Consider the following 22,190-nt stretch of genomic DNA (forward strand, 5'->3'; position numbering starts at 1 on the left):
TTCGGGTTTGACCCTTCTTCAAAACATAGTTTAACTGTGGATTCTGAGTCTGGCAAGTCTACTGATGTGCCCATTTCTGAGGGACACCGGGCTCGAACTCAACTCCATTTCAAACTACAACAGCAATTAGAACAAATGCTTCGCCGTTTTGAGCAAGAGTTGAATGCAACGAAAGAGTTCTTTGATATAGAGTTGGAGAATCTGGAAAGACAACAGAAGCAGCTGATGGAGAAAATGGAGCAGGAGCACACAAAACGTCTGATGTCAGAGGAGTTAACGGTCAGCCAACTCCTGCATATGCTGAAGGACAGGACCCTGAAATGGGAAAAACTTGAACATGAACTTCAATATTCAAACGAAAGGGGTTCGGAGCTCTCAAAGGTTATTGGAAGAGCTGAGATGACTGCAACAGAGCAGCCCTTGGATGCCAAAAGTACGCTGACTCACGTCAACGTAGAACAACAGACCGCTGAAACAGCTGCTCCGGTAGAGGGATTGCATAGTCCGATCAATCAATCTCCAAAGGAAGTTGAAGTATTAAAATCACAAATGAGGTCACTAGTAAACGACTTGCTGAAAGCCCAGAAAAAGCTGGATGCAGAGGTACACATGAAGAAGTCTCTTCAGGAAAGATGTCTGGATTTGGAACAAGAGCTGGCTAACATCCAGCTGGGTATGGAGGAAATAGACGACCCTCTCACTGGTCTAGCTCAGGACGACACCGAATATTACGATGTCCTGTCCTGCCCAGCTTGTAACTTCGACTCCCAAAGTGCAGAAATCATGGAGGAGCACCAAAAGTCTACGGAACATCGGGAGAAGCTGGCTCTACGGCGGAAACAGGAGGAAGAGAAGGAGGAACTGCGCATGCAGCTGGCAGCTGTGGCAGCTGACAATGGAGCCCAGAGAGTCTCCAAGAAGCAGAAAAGGAAAAGTAAAAACAGAAGATGACCCATCTGAACCATTATCACCTCTACCAGATCACACACGTGGTCCCTCCGAACGGAGCCAATTCAGTTCGGAAGTTCAAACTGTTAAATCCATGGAAGGACTATTGAATGAGTCACTCCAGCAACGTGAACCGACTACACCACAGAGATTGAATCTGTGAACTGTTTTCCGCAGAGACTGAATCTGTGATCTGTTTTGACATGAAGTTATATATGTATATATGTTATTACGTTATGTTAAATGGGGAGATGACTGTAAAGCTAGGAAGGGAGGAATGTTGTGTATGTAATATGTGTGCTACTTTGAACCTATGGACAGGACTGCACTACTTGTTGGGCGTAGTGATACGCAGTACCACTCCTGGCCATAGGGGTATAAATAGTACTGTGGGTACTGATCCCCCTCAGTTCCCGCCTGTGGGCATGAAGTAAAGACCTATGTATAGTCCCTACCTCCAACCAGTAAAGACCTGTTTGAGTTATACGTTTAAGTCTTTGTGTTAATTGTTCAATACAATACACATACTTAACACCAGCCACACCAGCAGGAGCGGCAGGTTGCAGCTCAGCCACCTGGGGCAGCACAGGCCAGAAGGGGCCAGCACATGGAAGGCCGTCGGCGCAGGAGATACCCCCCAAACAGGGTCTACAGACGCAGGGTCAGCTGCCTCAACATGACTGAACAGCAGTGCCAGAGGCGACTCCGACTTTCGCGAGAGGTTGTGACTGACATCTGCGCAATGCTGCAGCAAGACCTGGAGCCCAGAGCAACAGGTCCACACTACTTGCCAGTGGCCATCAAAGTCACCACCGCACTCAACTTTTATGCCTCAGGCTCCTTCCAGGGATCAGCAGCAGACATCAGCGGCATCTCACAGGCGGCCACACACACTTGCATCACGCAGGTAACCGATGCCCTCTTTGCCCTCGCGCACAATCACATCCATTTCACCCGGGATCACGCAAGTGTGAGGGCGCGAGCGCGTGGATTCGCACAGCTGGCAGACTTTCCAAGGGTGCAGGGCGTCATTGACTGCACACATGTGGCCCTTAGGGCACCCCACCGCAATCCAGGAGTTTTTGTCAACCGCAAGGGCTTCCACTCCCTTAACGTTCAGCTGGTGTGTGACCACAAGAAGGTGATTTTGCATGTTTGTGCCAGGTTCCCTGGCAGCTGCCATGACTCCTTCATACTGCGCGAATCTACTGTGCCTCCGCTATTCAGTCCGCCAAACGAACTTCAAGGATGGCTGCTTGGAGACAAGGGATATGCCCTGCGCACTTGGGTAATGACGCCGTTGAGGAGACCAGCCAGCGAAGCTGAGGTGCGCTACAACTCCAGCCACATTACCACCAGATGCATAATCGAGCAAACCATCGGATTGCCGAAGATGCGCTTCAGATGCCTCGATAGATCAGGTGGAGCCCTACAGTACTCATCAGCCAGGGTCTCCAAAATCATTGTGGTATGCTGTGTGCTTCACAACATGGCACAGCGTCGTGGCTTGCAGATTCCGCAGGACCAAGAGGCTCCTCACAGAGCCGCCTCAGATGAGGATGATGCTGAGGATGATCCTGAGGAGGAGGAGGAGGAGGTCAGAAACGAGCATCCTGCAGAGGCCCGCCAACCAGCGGCACCAGTGTGCGAGAACATTGCTGGGCGGAATGCAAGGAACGCACTCATCCTGGGCAGATTTGCGTAGTCTGATGCATCAAACACTGCAGCCTCACTGCTTCTGAACTGACCGTGGACATTGGCCCATGCCTGCACTTACCAACAACTTTGACCAGCTTGCAGTCATCTACAATTTATCCTAAGGCCTCTATGTGACATCCCCATTCGCCAAATGACAGACGCCATAACTGCAGCAGCTGGCACCAGATTTTTTATGTACAGGAAAATGATGCCATTAGAACTACTTACAAGACTGGATGGTGGAATAGTTATGTGAATGTGAGCATAGAGAGATACGGAATGGGTAAGGGTGCATGGATGTGACTGTGAAGTGGGATGTGGAAGAAGAGATTGCTGAAGCCGAGTGCTGTTGGGGAAAGGCAATGGGGATGAGGTTGAGGGTGATGGAAACTTCATACTTGCTTTCCCTGTGCGGTGAAGGTCATGGAAGCGCTTCCTGCAATGCAGCCAGGCGCGACGGGTGACACCCAGAGAGTTTACCCCTGCTGCCACCTCCATCCAGGCAGCCGTGGACTCTTTGGGAGGCCTCTTCCTCCCTGAGCGAGGGTAGAGGACCTCCCTGTGGGCCCTTACCCCATCTACCAAGGTCTGCAATGACGTCTCGTTGAATTTGGCCGCAACTTGCCCTCTGCCACTGGCAGCAGCTGGTGCAGGCTCCTCTGCCATTGTGCAAGAGTGGTTGAGAAGCCTGCAGAGGTGGAGAAGCTTGCTGGACACTTTGAAAGCACCACGAATGATGACATCATACTGTGGGGATTTCTGACTCGATTTAGACAATTAGCAAGGCTTCCCACATGCTGGGAATTAATTGGCCAATTGAGGGAAAATTGCGTGGGGCTGGCTGACACTTTTTTATGTGTGTCAGAAACCCCACATTCGGGGAAATCCGACCATTCCCCACACAAGCCGAAAATCGGGGCCAATATTTTTCTGGCAGGACCCAGAGTTATTTACTACCATCCCTTACCATTAGCCTAAACACCACAAATTTACACAAACAAAACATTTGAGCAAAATATCTTCCCAATGCTGCATTAAAACATTTCTAATATTTATATCCATCATTCGAATTACACCTAAAGCATAATTTGATTTGAAATGAAGTCAACACGGGTGATTTGCGATGCAAGAATGCAAACAGACATGCTAAAATCATCAGATCCATACTGCTGGATTGTTCTGGATATATACTCATTGATGCACTGGAAGTTCTAATTTGTTGTTTCTAAGACATGATGACGGAGAGAATAGTGAGATGTTTTGCTCCTCATAAATAAGTTCTTTTACATTTAATGGGCCTTATGGATACTTCAACTCAGATTGGAATTGTGGTTACTATAAACATCTGATTGTCACATGATTAAAAAACTTGGGTCACATATTAAATGTGTAAGTATGCTAGTTGAACTATTATTATTGCCTTATTTTTTCTCTTTGATTTCCTCTGCATCTTGCATTATTCCACACCAGGAGGATGTTTGTTGACCTGTTCCCAGGCTTTTGCAACCAACCATTAGAGGAGATTAGGCTCACCCGATGTCTCAGCGATCAGAAAAATCCCAGGTTTAACCCAATCTGAAGCAGAGTAGCTAATCTGAGGTGGGGTCAGTTCTACAGCTGACCTCAGTTCCTCAGGACTGGGGAGGGAAAAATCTGACAGGACTCCTGCTCTGTTACCCTGCTGGAAGTGTACATGTGCATGGATGTCAGGTCAGGTCAGGTCAAGAGAGTGAAGCTCTATTCAGTCGAGTAGCCTTCTGAAACTTGGGTGTGGATTTTAACTCAGCCGTGGGGCGGGCTTTGAGGCATGTGGGGGGTTAAAATCGCAAAAACTGGGGGTCAGGACCCCCCCGCCTGGTTCCCGACCCCGAGCCATTTTAACCCAGGCGTGTCTGATGGTCCCGAATCAGTCCCGCCTCCAATAGGCGGGACTGGTCTTTAAGGCCCTTAATCAGCAATAATTGGCCTTTATAATCCCATTTTAACAGGCCCTTGCGTTTTTAACCCTTGTCCCACGTAAAACACGCCTGGTGGGGATCATGCCTGTGAAACCTGGCGTGAGCACTATTGGCTTGCTGACTATCAGCTGCAGGTTAACCATTAAAGAGGAGATTTGATCAGTCATCATTTGCAGGTGGCAGGACTTTGTTGTTTCAGGCCTGGGCCAAATTTTACCAGGCTTAACCACACCTGTGGAAGGTTGGAGCCTCACACACATCTCCAGTGTGACCTCCTGAGAAACCCCGCTCGCCACCTTCACTCAGCACTTCCTCAACGGAGGCATATACCAGAAGCATGAGAGCCATTTATTTCCTTCCCTTCTGGGCATTAGATGAGCTTGAACACCAGCCGCAGCACCAGCAGAACCAGGAACAACAGCAGCAGCAACAGGAGCGCCAGGCTGCTGCTCACCCACCTGAAGCTGCACAGCCAGCACTTGGAAGTGGCTTGAGAGCACCTTGCTGCACATCAGGGGGCCATGGGGACCCGTATCTGCACTGGCAGTCCTACTCAGAAGGACTTCCATGAAGGTCTGGTTTCTCTGTTCAATAGATGCCCATCGCTCCTCAAGAGATGTCATTCTATTATGAACACTCACCATGTTTTCCATACCCTGGCGACTTATCTCCTCCATGGAGGTTGCCATCCTTTCCACGGTGATGCGTTCATGTGCCAATGACTCCACAAAGGCTCTGCTCATGTTCGCTATGGACTCCTCCATTCGCTCCACACTCACATCGACCCTGGAGACAAAACCTGCCAGAGACTCCTGCATCTGTTCCTGGAGTTCCAGCCCCACTGATCTTATGGATGGACCCAGAGGCAGAGGGTCGACATGCAGCTGAGCCGAGCTGGCAGAGTCCTGCGCCCTCCGACTAGCACTCTCCACTGCTGTCCCTGTCTCCACAATCTGCTGATGCTCACTTGTGAGCTGTAATACACCAGGTGACAACACTACTCTATGTCCCGAAGGTCCTACCGAGGTGTGAGTGTCTGCGCTGGTGCTGGGTGCGTTGAATTCTGCTGACGCTGCGCCCTCAGAGGTTGCAGATTCCTCTGAGGAGTCTGGAAGCTCAGGCTCTTCCTCCTGGACAGTGGGGACGGGGGCTCTCGATGGGCCTGTGGGGGAGTAACGGAAAGAGTTAGAGATGTGAGGTCAAGGTTACATACACATTGCATATTGCAGATGATCATAGGTCCATTTGTTATAGCTTCAGAATCATTATCAGCGACTCATGCAATGTCAATGAGAGAGATGGAAAACTATTCTGTCATTAGCTTGCTGTGATGCACCCGTCTGTCCGTCCCCCTCTTGCGCCTCATCCTCCAGTCCTATGATCTCCAGGACCGCCTCCTCCCAGGGGGTGAGGTGGGCTACTGGTGGTGGCCCTCCTCCTGTCCTCGTTCGTTCTCTTTTATTGTGAGCTCTCTTTTCTTGCAATGAGGGAGACAAGTGGAGTTTGAGTGAGAATGAAGGAGTGAGTGTAGAGAATCCATAGCATAGATGCTTAGAAGGAGACAAAGATGGAGTGAGGTGGCAAGACCAAGGGCCCTCCCTGTGTGTTGTCAGTTGTTTTCATAGCATCAGAGTGATAGGGAGTCTGAGGGCTGCATAGTCAAATAGTTAGGTGAATGTGAGCATAGAGAGAGAGGGAATGGGTAAGGGTGCATGGATGTCAGTGTCAAGTGGGATGTGGAGGAAGAGATTGCTAAAGCTGAGTGCTGGTGAGGAGAGGCAATGGAGATCAGATTGAGAGTGATGGGAACTTCATACTCACTTTTCCAGTGCGCTGAAGGTCATGAAATCTCTTCCTGCACTGTATCCAGGTTCTGCGGGTAGCCGATAAGGAGTTGACCTCCTCTGCCACTTGCAGCCATTGTCTGCTGGGGAGGCATCTTCCTCCCTGATGAAGGGAAGAGCACCTCCTTGTGAGCTCTTGCTCCCTCCACTAAAGCCTGCAGGGCAACGTTGTCAAAACGGGGTGCAGACTATAATGATATCAGCAAATAGTGATGGTATTTGCCTGTTTGATTATGATGCCTTACCAGCATGTTTGCCTGATTGATTACTTATGCCTGACCAGCAGAGGGCATGTGACAGAGGCAGAGTTTAGTTTAGTTTCAGTTTCGTTCTAGATGGATCACTAGCATGGTGTCTCCTGTAATGCTGTTAAAAAGAGTTGAACATACTTTAGATAAAAAGACATCTCTTTCATGAATGTGTCATCATTGAACCCACATACAAGTCAATACATGGTGTCAGAAGTGATTGAAAGAGATGAAGAGGAAAAATCTGAAGTTAAATCAGCTCTCCACATATTAGCAAGCCAAAAGAGAACATCGTTACTTACCATTGGAGAATATCTAACGAAGTGAAAAAATGGAAGGTTTACACCCACCGGCAAAGCTTCAGTTGACAGGTAATGTGGCTGAAAATTGGAGGAGGTTCAAACAACGTTTGGAGTTGTATTTAGCGGCAATCGGAGCTGACGAGAAAAGTGATAAAAAGAAATCGTCAGTGTTCTTACATGTCGTGGGTGATGAAGCGCTGGAGGTGTATAATAACTTCACATTCGCTGCTGATGGAGACAAAATGAAGCTAGATAAAATAATGGAACAGTTTGAGGCCTACTGCATACCTAAACGTAACGTGACGTTTGAGAGGCACAGATTTTTCACATGTGTACAGAAAACGGGAGAGTCTATTGATCAGTATGTGACTGAACTGAGAAACAGAAGCAACTCGTGTGAATTTGGGGGACTGACAGACTCGCTGATAAAAGACAGACTGGTGTGTGGTATTCCAGATAATGGTCTAAGGGAAAGACTGCTAAGAGAGCAAGGTCTAGACCTGGGAAAAGCCATAGCACTGTGTAGGGCTACAGAGACTGTGAAGTCGCAGGCAAAGGAGCTGTTCAGTGACAATAGCTGCAACATGGATGCAGTGAGTAAGAACGGACACAAACCGTTTAACAAAAAGAGCGCCAATGTGAAAAAAGTGGCGTGGCCAGCGAACAAAAATGAAAGGGACAATCGAAAGTCATGTAGTCGATGCGGTACACAGCATACACCAAAAAAGTGTCCAGCATATGGTAAAACATGCAATAGTTGCAACAAAAACAACCATTATGCCCGTTGCTGCAAGAACCAAGCGCAACAATGCAAGGTCCATGCAGTAGATGAAAGCGAGATAGAGGAGTTCAATGTAGATGTTGTGTCTGAAAACAAAGAAGAAAAAAGAGACTGGATGTTGACACTAAAAGTGAATGACATACATATTCCATTTAAATTGGATACTGGAGCACAAGTTAATGTGATATCAGAGACTGATTTTAAGAAAATTAGACCCAGACCAAAGGTACATGGAATAAAAGTGAAAGTGACAGAATACTCAGGTACTGATATACCAGTGAAAGGAAGATGCATTGTCAAAGTGACACACAAGGACAGAGAGCACAAGCTAGCATTAATCGTGGTGCCAAAGGATGTGCAAGCCATACTAGGTTTAAAAGCCTGTGAGAGACTGAACCTGGTAAAGAGAGTCCTCGTTGTGGAAAGCGAAGGAGAGACAGTCTATGATGAACTCATGAAAGAGTACAAAGACCTATTTCAGGGTCTAGGCTGCATTCCAGGAGAACACACGATCAGAGTAGATAAAAGTATGACAACGGTCATACATCCATGCAGAAAAGTTCCGTTTGCTCTTCAAAAGCAACTGAAGGCAGAGTTGGACAGGATGGAAAGCCTGAACGTGATTCAGAAGATAGATGAGCCAACTGAGTGGGTGAGTTCCCTCGTCGTTGTGGACAAAAAGAATGGAAAGCTCAGAATTTGCCTGGATCCAAGAGATCTAAACAGAGCAATAAAGAGAGAGCACTTCAAGCTTCCTACACGTGAGGAAATCATGTCACAGTTTGCAAATGCAAAGTATTTCAGCAAGTTAGATGCATCATCAGGATTTTGGCAGATGAAACTGGACGAAGCAAGTTCAAAACTGTGCACGTTCAACAGTCCATTTGGCAGATACAGATTCCTAAGGTTACCATTTGGCATTGCCTCAGCTCCTGAAGTGTATCACAAAACTATCCATATGATCTATGAGCATCTGGAGGGAGTTGATACATCAATGGATGACATCATAGTATGGGGAACCATGAGAACTGAGCATGACGAGAGACTGAAAAAAGTGCTGGAAGCAACAAGGAAAACAAACCTGAAGCTGAAGAGAGAGAAATGCCAGCTCGGGGTAACAGAACTGACATTCGTGGGAGATATCCTTAGCAGTAAGGGCATCAGACCAGATCCCAGAAAGGTGTCAGCCATTGAGAATATGCCAAAGCCACAATGTAAAAAGGACGTACAGAGGTTTAATGGAATGATCAACTACATGGGTAAATTCATATCCAACCTCTCAGAAAAGATGGCGCCACTGAGAAGACTAACTGAAAAGAACATAGAATAGGAATGGAATCATGAGCATGAGAAGTCATGGAGCGATCTAAAGAAACTGCTCACAGAGGAACCAGTTCTGAGGTTTTATGACCCAACGAGACCCATCAAGATATCATCAGATGCATCACAGAGTGGGCTCAGTGCCGTTCTTCTGCAAAAATATGACTACTGGCAACCTATTGCATATGCATCGCACTCAATGACAGACGCGGAGACGTGATATGCTCAAATAGAAAAGGAGGTGCTCAGCATCACATACGCCTGTGAAAGATTTCACCAGTTTGTGGCAGGACAAGCAATCAGTGTAGAGACTGACCATAAGCCCTTGATTGCATTGTTCCAAAAGCCACTAAATAGCTGTCCGCTTAGAATACAAAGAATGATGATCAGGCTGCAACGCTATACACTGAATGTTGCGTACACACCGGGTAAGCTGATGTATACAGCAGACACGTTGTCCAGAGCTGTTGACCCAAGTGAGCCCGCAAACACCAAAATGGATGAAAAAGTGAACGCCTACGTGGACATGATCACAAGTGCACTGCCCATAGCAGATGCAAAAATGGAGCTCATAAAGACTGAGACAAACAAAGATGAAACACTGAGACGACTGAGGAAAAGCATCTTGGATGGATGGCCCAACATGAAGCAAGACTGCTCACCTGACATGGCAGAGTACTGGAACTGCAGGGCGGAACTATCAGTGGTCGAAGACATCATCTACAAAGGAAGTAAAATAGTTATCCCAAAGAGTCTGAGAAAAGAGATGCTAAAAAGGATCCATGGAGGACATCTGGGGATCGAAAAGTGTAAGAAAAGAGCACGAGAGGTGATGTACTGGCCACGAATCAACCAAGATGTGACAAATGAGGTGTCAAACTGCACAATATGCCTGAAATATCGAGCAAGCAATCCGGTAGAACCACTAAAGCCACACCCAGCGCCAGACAGACCTTACCAGAAGGTAGGCGCTGACCTATTCGTATGTCAAGGGAAGGACTATCTTGTAGTCACAGACTATTACTCCCTGTATCCAGAGGTTTGTAGACTGTACACCACCACTGCAGATGCTGTGATAAGATGTATGAAAGCCATATTCTCCAGACATGGCGTGGCAAGCGAGGTCTTCACAGACAACGGACGCCAGTTTTACAATGCAAGTTTCCGACACTTTGCCAAAGAGTGGGACTTTGTCCACACAACGTCAAGTCCTCACTTTCCACAGTCCAATGGACTAGTGGAAAAGACTGATGTACAAGGCAAAAGACAGTGGAACTGACTTCTACCAAAGCATGCTTGTATACCGCACAACGCCGCTCGAGTGTGGTATGTCACCAGCCCAACTCCTTATGGGACGTCTGCTAAGGTCAAACCTACCCATCCCGGAGAACCTCCTGAAAACAAAAGAGGGGGAGAAAGTGAGGAAGTTCAAAGAACAACAGAAAGAAAAGCAAAAGTACTACTATGACAGAGGAACACAAAACCTACCTGAACTCCACACTGGTGACCAAGTAAGGTTCAAAGACAAAACAAACATATGGACTCAGAAGGGAACTGTCCTGAGTGAAGTTCAACCAAGATCATACACCATTCAGACAGATGAGGGTGCTGTTCTGCGAAGAAATCGTCGAGACCTTCTCAGGGGACCAGCCACAGCAGGTCAAAAGACTGATACTGTTGAACAACCTGATCACACAGCTGAGAAATCATCATCTGAGGCAACAACTCAGATTCAAGGACAATCAATCAGAAAATCCTCAAGACACGTGAAGCCTCCTGAGAGACTCATTGAGCAAATTTAAGGACTATTGTTATAGAAGGAAGTAATGTTATCTTATTCTTTCTTCAAGTTCTAGTGTATTTACATATTTCATGTGAACACACAAAGCAAGGTTAAAAAACCTTGATCATGATAATGATAATGTAAGTTCATTAAGTGTTACAGTTAAAATGCAGATTAATACAAAGAAAACATGTTGTTAGTTAAAAGTAAAATACTTTTGTTTTAAGAAAGGGAAATGTAATGATATCAGCAAATAGTGATGGTATTTGCCTGTTTGATTATGATGCCTTACCAGCATGTTTGCCTGATTGATTACTTATGCCTGACCAGCAGAGGGCATGTGACAGAGGCAGAGTTTAGTTTAGTTTCAGTTTTGTTCTAGATGGATCACTAGCATGGTGTCTCCTGTAATGCTGTTAAAAAGAGTTGAACATACTTTAGATAAAAAGACATCTCTTTCATGAATGTGTCGTCATTGAACCCACATACAAGTCGATACACAGACCTCGGTCTTTCTCTTGCCATTCTGCTTCCAGCTCAGTCTATCAGCAAATGCCAAAAGGTTGGCAGCTTGCAGAAGAAGCAAGGCTTGTTGCAGACCCTAAATGCAGCAGCAATGATGACGTCATATTATGCGACTTTCTGACTGGAAATACTCATTTGCCAAGGGTTCCCACATGTTGGAAATCAATTGGCCAATTAAGTTAAAATTGCATCAATCTCACACATCCATTTAGATTCGTGTGGGAAACACCAAATTCGGGGAACCCGACAATTCCCCGCACCCGAGTTAAAATCGACCCCTTGCTGTCAAGGCTTTCACGTGAATAATAGCCATTGTGAGTTTTTGCAAAGCACTCGCTGTGAAATCATACCCAGCAAGGACTCAATGCCTTGAAAAGAGGAGAGAAAATTGATGAAATGAACAAAATAAGAAAACAGGTGACAGCTGATTTTTGCACCGATCTTGTGAGGAAGTACCTGGTCTCTGTCACCACCTCCTCCCTCTGTTAGCACGATCAAGCACTCACTGCATACAGATTTTAGCTGTGACCCTGTATCATGTGCCACAGCTACACAGACATTTGGAAAACAGCGTTTCTTTTAAAAAGTTGCTTTTGGTCATTAAAATTAAAATGACAAAAAGTACAGTGTCTTACCAAGCACTGAAACAATTCTCAGTCTGTATTTGCATAAAACCTTTTTTTTAAACAGCTAATTACACCTTAAAGTATGTTAATATGATCAGCATGTTATATACTGCACCAGTCGTTATCTTGAAAGGTAACAGTAAATTGATTTTGCTCATCATGGCTTGTCTTTATAGCCATATTGTAGTGACATAATGTGGGATCGGATCCTCTTTTATTACTTTTATGGTTGTCGGAAGCCTGCTACACTATGTTGATGAGAAACTGTCTGATATTGATGTATAAATCTGTCAATGTGTGACAGGATGGAAATAATTTTACATTTCTGCATTTGATATTCATTATAGAACACTTGGTTTATATCTTAACAATCTGATCTTTTTATATCAATTTTATTGTAGAAAATTCTGATCTTTTAACAAAACTCCTTTATCTCGAGTTACTTTAGGCTAAGAAAAATTAGAAATGATGGTTTAGTATTTTAAAAATAAATCTTTATTAATTACTAGTCAATCTTTCATGGCGTTCCACTCAGAGTCAAGACTAAGTGTAGTCTTAAGGGGGTTAGAGGGCAGAGAATAATTGGACCAGGACCGTCTACACACATGTGCACACATGCATTCTTTTCCCTTCCCCCTCTCCTACCTCTCGTCTCCCTTTTTCTGTTCCTTTTTAAATGCTGTTCATCAGTAATATCGTTGAGTTTTGACAAAGCGTCTACACACCTGAAACATCGACTTGTCTGGAATCAGGTCAACCCTCTGTGGCAGACTTAGTAATCTAATGCCCAAGCCAGGCAGGTCCAAGTACTCCTGGGAACTGTTGACCAGCCAACCTGGCTCATTACTAGAAATACAGATGTCAGTGGGAACTAGGATTCTTCCTTCTTGGTTCCACATAACCCTGCTAGCCAATGCCCTAAGAGTTATGATTGTCCTGGTTGGACAAGTAGCAGAAAGCTTAGAACAGCTCTGCACTGGTAAGCTGTGCAGTTTTAGCTGGTAATGCTCCAGCAGCACACATCAGTAGCCTGGCTCTTGCTACTTCGCACCTAAGCTCTCTGTTAAATGGGATATGTCCCTAAGGGAATAGTGTGAGCACACCCCAATACTGGGCAAACAGAAACTAACTGCATGGACTTCTCAGTAGCACATGTAAAGAAATCTATTGCAATCAGTTAAAAAAAAAAATCTTTCAGAATTCCCTTCAAGTTTTATGATGGATTCTATATTATAATGAGTTTAAAGGGACATGATTTCACAATGGATAAAAACTATTATGATACAGCTCTGATATTTTAGGCTGTGCCTGCAGATGAATGTGTCATAGTGAGACACATAGGGGCCAATTTTCCCGCAGGTGCGGGGAATTGTCGGGTTCCCCGAATGTCGGGGTTCCCACGCGAATCCAAATGGGTCTGCCAGCTGGATGCAATTTTCCCTCAATTGGCCAATTCATTTCCAGCGTGTGGGCACCCTTGCTAATTGACTATTTCCAGTCAGAAAGCCCCACAGTATGATGTCATCATTCGTCGTGCTTTTAAAGTCTATAGCAAGCATTGCAACCTCTGCAGGCTTCCCAACGAGCCGTTCAGTATGGCAGAGGAGCCTGCAGCAGCTGTGGCCAGTGCCAGACTCCGAGCTGCCATCAAATTCGACAAGTCCTCACTACAGACATTATTGGATGGGGTTAGGGCCCACAGGGAGGTCCTCTTCCCTAGGTCAGGGAGGAAGAGGCCTCCCACAGAGACCAAGGCGGCATGGATGCAGGTGGCAGCAGATGTGAACTCTCTGAGAGTCACCAGAAGAACATGGATGCAGTGCAGGAAGCGATGCCATGACCTTCACCATACAGGAAAAGTAAGTATGAAGTTTCCATCACCCTCAACCTGATCCCCATTGCCTTTCCCCAACAGCACTCAGCTTCAGCACTCTCTTCCTCCACATCCCACTTCACAGTCACATCCATGCACCCTTACCCATTCCCTCTCTCTCTATGCTCACATTCACATAACTATTCCACCATGCAGCCCTCACACTGCCTCTCACTCTGATGCTTGGAACACGACTGACAACACACAGGGAAGGCCCTTGGTCTTGCAGCCTCACACCATCTTTGTCTCCCTCTAAGTATCTATGCAATGCAATCTCTACACTCACTCCTGCACTCTCACTCAAACTCCACTTGTCTCCCTCATTGCAGGAAAAGAGAGCTCACAACAACAGAGAGCGAGCCAGGACTGGAGGAGGACCACCCTCAATAGCCCACCTGACCCCTGGGAGGAAGGAGTGCTGGAGATTGTCGGGGCTGATGTGGCTGCGGAAGCTGGGGAAGGAGAGACAGGGGCAGGCCCGCAAGCTGGTGACAGAATAGTTTTCCACCTCTCTCATTGACATAGCATGAGTCGCTGTTATGAATCTGAAGCTACATCATTTGGACTTATGAACATCTGCAAAATCCAATGTGCATGTAACCTTGGCATTACATCTCCAACTCCTTCCTTGACTCCCCCACAGGACCATCCAGAGCCCCCGTCCCCACTGTGTAGGAGGAAGAGGCTGTGCAGCAGGACTCCTCAGAGGAAGCTTCAACATCTGAGGGCGCAGCGTCAGCACAAATAAGCGCACCCAGCACCAGCGCAGACACTCACACCTCGGGGGGACCTTCGGGACATAGAGTAGTGGTGTCACCTGGTTTTTCACAGCTCACAAGTGAGCATCAGCAGATTGTGGAGACAGGGACAGCAGTGGAGAGTCCTCGTCGGAGGGCGCAGGACTCTGCCAGCTCAGCTCAGCTGCATGTCGACCCTCTGCCTCTGGGTCCATCCGCAGGAGAAGAGGTGATGGATCTCCATGCACAAATGCAGGAGTCTCTGGCAGGGTTTGTCTCCAGGGTCGCTGCGAGTGTGCAGCGAATGGAGGAGTCCATAGCGAAGATGAGCAGAGCCTTTGCGGAGCCATTGGCGCATGAACGCATCACCATGGAAAGGTTGGCAACCTCCATGGAGGAGATAAGTCGCCAGGGTATGGAAAACATGGTGAGTGTTCATAATAGAATGACATCTCTTGAGGAGCGATGGGCATCTATTGAACAGAGAAACCAGTCTTTCATGGAAGTCCTTCTGAGTAGGACTGCCAGTGCAGATACGGGTCCCTGTGGCCCCCTGATGTGCAGCAAGGTGCTCTCAAGCCACTTCTAAGCACTGGCCCATTCTGCCCTGTGCAGCTTCAGGTGAGTGAGCAGCAGCCTGGCGCTCCTGTTGCTGTTCCTGGTTCTGCTGTTGCCGCCTCTGCTGCTGGAGATCCTCTAATGGCAAGAAGGGGAGGAAAAAAAAGGCCTCCCATGCTTCTGGTAGATGCCTCCGTTGAGGAAGCGCTCAGTGAGGGTGCCGAGGGGGGCTTCCCAGGAGCTCACATTGGAGAAGTGCGTGAGGCTCCAACCTTCCACAGCTGTGCCTAAGCCTGGAGCAAGTTGCCCCAAGCCTGAATCCGCAAGGTCCTGCAACCTACAAATGCTGTCTAATTAAATATCTTCTTTCCTGATGGACCTGCAGCTGCTAGTAAGCAATCCGATATTGTGCACGCCAGGTTTCATCAGCGGGGTTCCCACCAGGCGTGTTTAGTGTGGGAAAAGGCTGAAAATCGCAAGGGCCCCTTAAAATGGCATTACAGATGCCAATTATTGGTGATTAGGCTCCCGACGACCAGTCCTGCCTGCTGCGGGCGGGACTGATTTGGGTCGGATAGAAACGCCTGGCTGAAAGTCGGACGAGGCGGGGAAGGGGGGGTCGCGACCCCCTATTTTTGTGATTTCCCCCCCCCGCCACACGCCTGAAACCCCGCCTGACGGCTCCAGGAAAATCACAACAGAATTAAAATAGACATTTGCACAAACACAACATAATAATCAATGGTGATAATTGGATTATTAATATGTTGAAAGATTGTGTTCCTCATTTTGGACTGTATAGAAGTCACTAAATTGAAACAAATCTTATACAACAAAATGCATGAGATGGCATACGGAGAGGGTTACATTTCTAATTAGAAAAAAGTCATGATGAAATTGTTTATTCTACTCATGTAATGTACAGGCCATATATTTATACTTTTCTACATATATATTCTATCTAAATATAATTAAAAATATTGAGTGGCACTTTTGAGACAGGTAATTGGTTGTTTGTGAGTGTCATTTTCCAGTAAGCTCATTGCCACCATTCAAAGCTAACCAACTAGTCTAAATAAGGATGATTTTACCTCAGATGATATTTCAAAATAGCTACAAAGTGATTTTTTTTTGGTGATGTTTTTTCCAGCTTTTCCAAGTTTGCCAGAAGGCCAGGAGCCACTATGGAGTTCTGACTTATTTGTGGCAGGTACTAAGACAGGAAATCAGGACTATAAGACACTAATTTGAATTACTGAAAAGTAAATTTAAGAAGCATATTCCTGACTCAAAAATTATGAATGCTTTAAATCAAATACTGGGCGGTTTGGTAGAGACAGAAAGTCCCAATATTTAATTATGCACGGGGATATGATAATGGAAGAGTTAGAAAACTGGAGCGATGAACTTCAATCGGCCAGAGATCACAGCAGTGCATCAGCACACATGGTTTTCATGTAAAACTAAAGAGAAATATGTCAAAATACTCCAAACCAACATTTTTCTAGATGAAGAATGACACAGGAGATGAACTAATTGAACAAAGATAATCAGACGTCAGGAAGGAGCTGAAGCACAGAGCTTCCTCTTGACTCTAGCACTCAGTGGTAAACGTGCAGACTGGCATTGGTCATTCTTTATATTCTTGGTGCATTTATGGTACCAATGAGTCACAAAGCTAGAGATTTAAACTAGTCCCATGGCAAAACATCAAAATGTGTGGTTGTTCTGGCTGCACCTGTATATTTCCTAATAAACTTTACATAAATGAGATTTGGCAGATGAAATCCTTCACACAAAGATGTGGAATGTATCAATGTGCCCTTTATAGTTAGAATATGCCAGAGTAAATTAATGCAGAATAAAATGAACTATAACTTTCTTTTAATATCAAATTTTATTCTGCGTTTGTCATTAAATGGCATTGACGATTTGATGAATCTAATTTGATGAAATTGAAGAATCTAAATTTTTTTTCACAAAGGGCCTGCAATGCTTGTGAGTTATCTGTTAAAGCGATTAAACTCTGAGGCCAATAATGCAATATTGGGCACTTGGGGGGGGGGGGGTGGGGGGGGGGGTCAGGGTCCCAAATTACCAGAGGTCTGCTCAGCACCCATTGTATATCATGCAGGATAATGTAAAATTATCAAGTAGGACCCACCGTTACGTTGCCTGTCATGTATAAAGGCCAAAGCAATCATACCTGATAAGGCCCAAGAAAGCTACACAGACTAACAATCTACAAGGAAGTTTATTCTGTTCTGCAGTGAGCCCAAGAAGCCATTTCCACAATAAATTCAGGGCACAGGTGAGAAAGCATTTACTCTTTCTGCCATCCAGACTGCTTTGGTATTGGCCTTCACTGGATGGTGACAGTCACCTCCAAAAAAGACTTCTTTGCAGGACCTCATGGAAAAGAACCTCCAAAGCTGCTTCACTAAATGGAGCAGTTCATATATATGCGGTGCTGAAGCCATTTTCCCCCCCAACATCAGCAGTGGAACAGCTATATGATTGATCAGCAGACCTGTAAGACCTCCTGGCGACCCATCCCTCACTTTCGGCACTCCCAGCACATCATGCACAGTGCACCAAGAATGCTGCAATATATTAAAGAGATGATCTCAAATTATAGTGTGGAGTCAGCCCAAAGACCAACCAACCTGGTGCAGCTGTGCCAAAACCACATTATTGGCCTGTATATTCAATATTTTGCCTTATAATAATCTCTATGCTATGGTGGTGAAATAATCCCTATACTGTATATTACTGCGAATCTCCAGTACTCATAATCTGTTATGTTTCCATAGTGATGGGTTATACTCACCCCATTTCCCAGGAAGCCAAGGACAGGTATCACCCTTTCTTGCGCAATGCACTGAAGGATTCTGGGTGCACCATAAAGGCCTCCCATGCAGGAAGCTAAAGAGGAAATGTACAGCCCTAATAACCAGAGGAGCCCCACCAAGGCAACCTATAACACACAAAAGTCCATGTGGTATATTAGCAATGTAATTATTCCAAATATTTTCTGCATCTTTTTGAACTGAATTCTATTAATAGCTACATTATTTGTACACAATTGTGTGCAAATTCTCCAGCTAGCAGATCAAGTAGAACAGTTTAGATTTTGTTTACCTGACCGGGTGGAAAAACTGAAAAATCCATGACCAACATATTCTATAAGGTTCTCCTGAATGTACATATATCATCAGTGGTGGCTGAGGGATAAGTGTCGGCCAGGACACTGGGAGAACTCCCTTACTCAAGCACCATGGGATGTTTTACGTCCACCTGAGAGGGAGGACAGGGCCTCAGTTTAATGTCTCATCTGAAAGACGGTACTCCTGACACTGCAGCACTCCCTCAGTATTACACTGAAGTGTTAGCCTTGTGTTCAAGTCTCCGGAGTGGGCTTGAACCCTTGACCTTCTGACTCAAAGGTGAGAGTGATACCACTGAGCCAAGGCTGACACGTCTAGGAATGGCGATAGGAATCTAAAAGCAATGGGGATATGGGGTCCCTGGGCTTGAGATACTGGGATGGAGGCCACGAGATCTGGGAGTGGGCAGGTGGTCCCGTGTTGTATAAGTACTGGGGCAGGAATTCAAAAGGGTTAGAAGAGGGGTCTTGCGATTTAGGTGCAATGGGTAGGGGTTGGGTTCTGGTATGTAGCCCAGTGAGGGGGGAGGAGCTGGGTTCGGCAGTATTTTTGGGTGAGTGCAGAGTAGACACCAAATTCAAACAGAGCAAAAGGCTAAAGCAAGAACAGTGGGAGGCAACAGCGGGAACAAACCAGGCAGCAGAAACAGAGTAGGTCAGCAATGGACCTGGGAGCTGAGGCTGGGAAAAAAACAAGGTTGGAGTTGATTGCATGATCAGCTCAGCCCATCAGAAGTATAAGAAGTAGATTAGTATCACATAATACTAAGGTGGAGGCTCAGCGAGGTCGTCTAAATCACAGCTCAATATATTAAATAGGCAAGTTGAAGTTTAACAAAAAATTGACAAAAAAAACCATGATGGAAATAACATGCTGGAAAAATAGTGTCAAAATGAATTGTTACAGCAAATAAGCGTTACATTGAAAGGAAGTACGATCATATGCAAAATTTTTGATACATTATAGATAATGATTACTTGAAATGAATAAACACTGTCAACAAAGAGATGTAGAGGCTCCAAACAGGCCTGTGTAACCTGAGCTTTTCCCGTGTCCATTCGCATGCGCACTTTGGCTGCCGCTCCGGACCCGAGACTTTCCACTTTTTCCCCCTATTTTCCTTTTCTCTCTATCCCTCCCTAACTGCTCTCTCCCGTCGTCATGCCTCCTTTCATCTCTCCTCTCTCGGATACACTGCCCTCCCAAATCCCTACCCTAATCCTTCAGTACTCTTCAACCTTCCTACTCTCCTGCCGCCGTCCCAGGCTTGACTCCCTCTTAGATAAGCCTACAGCTTCCTTCTGTGCCTCTCTTGGCATCCTACAAAGGGCCCATTGAGGCACTCGTCGCTGCCGGTTTACGAGCAGCAACCCCAATTGTCCCATCCTACTCTCTCGCTGACCTTCCTGCCCAATGCACCCACTGGGGGCTAATTCTGCCAATCTCCTCTCCATCCAACTCCGCCCCCCCAGCGCTGACCCTGTGGATGCTAGTAGTAGGTAGCCATCATCGTCCCGCTCTGCATCTCCCTCCAGAATGTCCGTTCACTTGCGTACAAGGCCCTTGCCATCCATGAGCTTATCGTGGATGATTGCATCGACATCATGGCCCTGACGGCAACTTGGTTGAAGGGTGATGACACCTTACCCTTAAATGAAGCCTCCCCACCTGGCTATACCTTCCACCACATGCCCCGCTCAGATCGCCGTGGTGGCGGTGTGGCTCTCATCGCCAAATCACACCTTGGTGTTCCCCCCTATTCCTCCAGTAGTTTCTCCTCCTTTGAGCATCTCACCTTATTCCACCCCTCTCACCTCTCATTTAAAATTCTTGTTCTCTACCGCCCACCCAAGTACCATAAAAATGTTATTACTGAGATATCTTCACTGCTCTCCTCCTTCAGCCTCTGCACCGAACGACTTCTCATCCTCGGTGATTTCAACCTCCAACTCAAATCATCATGCTCTCTCTCCTCTGATTTCACTAGCCTCCTATCGTCCCTTAATCTCTCCCTCCATGAAAACCCCCCAACCCATATTCACAGCCATCCCCTCGACCTTGCCATCTCTCGTGGCCTCGCTGCTCCTATCGTGTCAATCGCAGATAAGGCCATCTCTGACCACTTCCTCGTATCGCTCTCCAGCCACATCCCCCTTCCACCCCCCCCACCCACGCCCCCATAACCCTACTTCCTTCTGTGTCCGCCCCTGCAAAAAACTCTCTCCCCACTCTCTTACAACTGCACTTATGAAATCCCAACTGTCCAGCCTTTGGCCCTCCATTCACCATGACATTTCTGCAGCTACCGATCTGCTCAACCACACCCTCACCACCACCTTTGATGCCCTAGTCCCTACTAAAACAATTACCCTCTATCACCCTGGCCGTTCTCCCTGGTACGGCTCTCATCTTCGCTCCCTTAAGTCCACGGGACGGAGACTTGAACGGATATGGTGGACAACTGGGTAAGCCATTCACCGCCAGACCTGGCTGGACCACATAAAGCATTATCGGGTCCTGCTCTCGTCTGCCAAAATTGCTCACTATTCCAGAATCATTCTGGAATGCAAAGATAAACACCGGCTCCTATTCTCTACTGCTAACCGTCTTCTTAAACCCCTCTCCCCTGTCTCCTCCACCCTCACCTCCGACAATGTGTGAGGAGCTCATAGGCTTCTTTGTCTCTAAGATTGAGACCATCCATTCAGCTGCCTTTGCCACTTCCCTTTCTTCCCCTAGCCCACCAGGCCAAACTAAGGTTCCCCCTGCCCTAGCCCTGAACTCACATCTTTCTCCAGTTTCTCTCCGATCTCCCCTCATGACCTCTCCACGCTCATCATGTCCATGAGACCCACCTCCTGCTCCCTCGACCCTATTCCCACCATAATGCTGACCACCCAACTTCCTTTTATGGCTCCCATGTTAGCTGACATTGTTAACGGTTTTCTCTCCTCGGGTACTGTCACCCCCTCTCCCTCAAATCTGCCGTCATCACCCCCTCCTCAAAAAACCAACCTTTGACCCCTCCGTCCTTGCAAACTACTGCCCCATCTCCCACCTCCCTTTCCTCTCCAAAGTCCTTGAACATGTTATTGCCTCCCAAATCCGTGCCCATCTTACCCACAATTCCATGTTTGAATCCCTTCAATCAGGTTTCCGCTCTTGCCACAGTACCAAAACAGCTCTCATCAAAGTCACAAATAACATCCATTCGCCTGGTTCTATTCTTATCTATCTAATCGTAGCCAGAAAATCACCTGCAACGGCTTCTCTTCCCACTTCTGCATCGTTACCTCTGGTGTCCCCCAAGGACCTATCCTTGGTCCCCTCTGTAGTGTCCGTGTGTTGATAAAGACACTGAAGACAGGAGTTGGTTCATAGGTATTTACTAAGCAAAGTCTGGGGGGGGTTCTAACGGATATACACAATATACAGGCTTATATAGCCCGAGTGGCAATCACCGGCACCACAGCACACCTGAGGCTCTTAAAGGCACATACACTACAATTCTTCCCGTTTTAGCTAACCAGTACATCATATTTTAAGTAATTATTAATTTACATGTTATAAGCAAAATAATATACATTGCTGTAGTTAATTAATTATAAGTCAGTCTCTCGGGAGGCTTCCTGACTCTGTCCGGATAACGCCTCGGGGGTGTAGTAGTTTCTGGTGGTGTAGTAGGTTCTTCTGGCAAGGCTGATTCAGCTTGAATGCCAGTGTCGGGTTCATCGGGTTCCAGTATCACCGGATCGGAGGTAGATATGGGTATCTCTACTTCATCGTTAGATGTATAGAGTGGTGGTGTAGGTTGTCCCTTTT

The 22,190-nt window shown here is 46.5% G+C and overlaps 1 protein-coding gene across 1 annotated transcript in view; it reads right to left on the reverse strand.

Annotated features, from left to right (window-relative positions):
* Positions 1-22,190, reverse strand: part of slc12a8 (solute carrier family 12 member 8) — a 232,458-nt gene that overhangs the window by 42,140 nt on the left and 168,128 nt on the right. The window contains exon 9 of the mRNA XM_085986505.1: positions 18,032-18,178. Coding sequence (XP_085842631.1) covers positions 18,032-18,178 — 147 coding nt within the window. The remainder of the gene's footprint in view (positions 1-18,031; positions 18,179-22,190) is intronic.

The sequence above is a fragment of the Somniosus microcephalus genome, chromosome 4 (assembly GCF_052327205.1).
Source record: "Somniosus microcephalus isolate GS21.2 chromosome 4, FLI_Smic_1.0, whole genome shotgun sequence".
Lineage (NCBI taxonomy): Eukaryota > Metazoa > Chordata > Chondrichthyes > Squaliformes > Somniosidae > Somniosus > Somniosus microcephalus.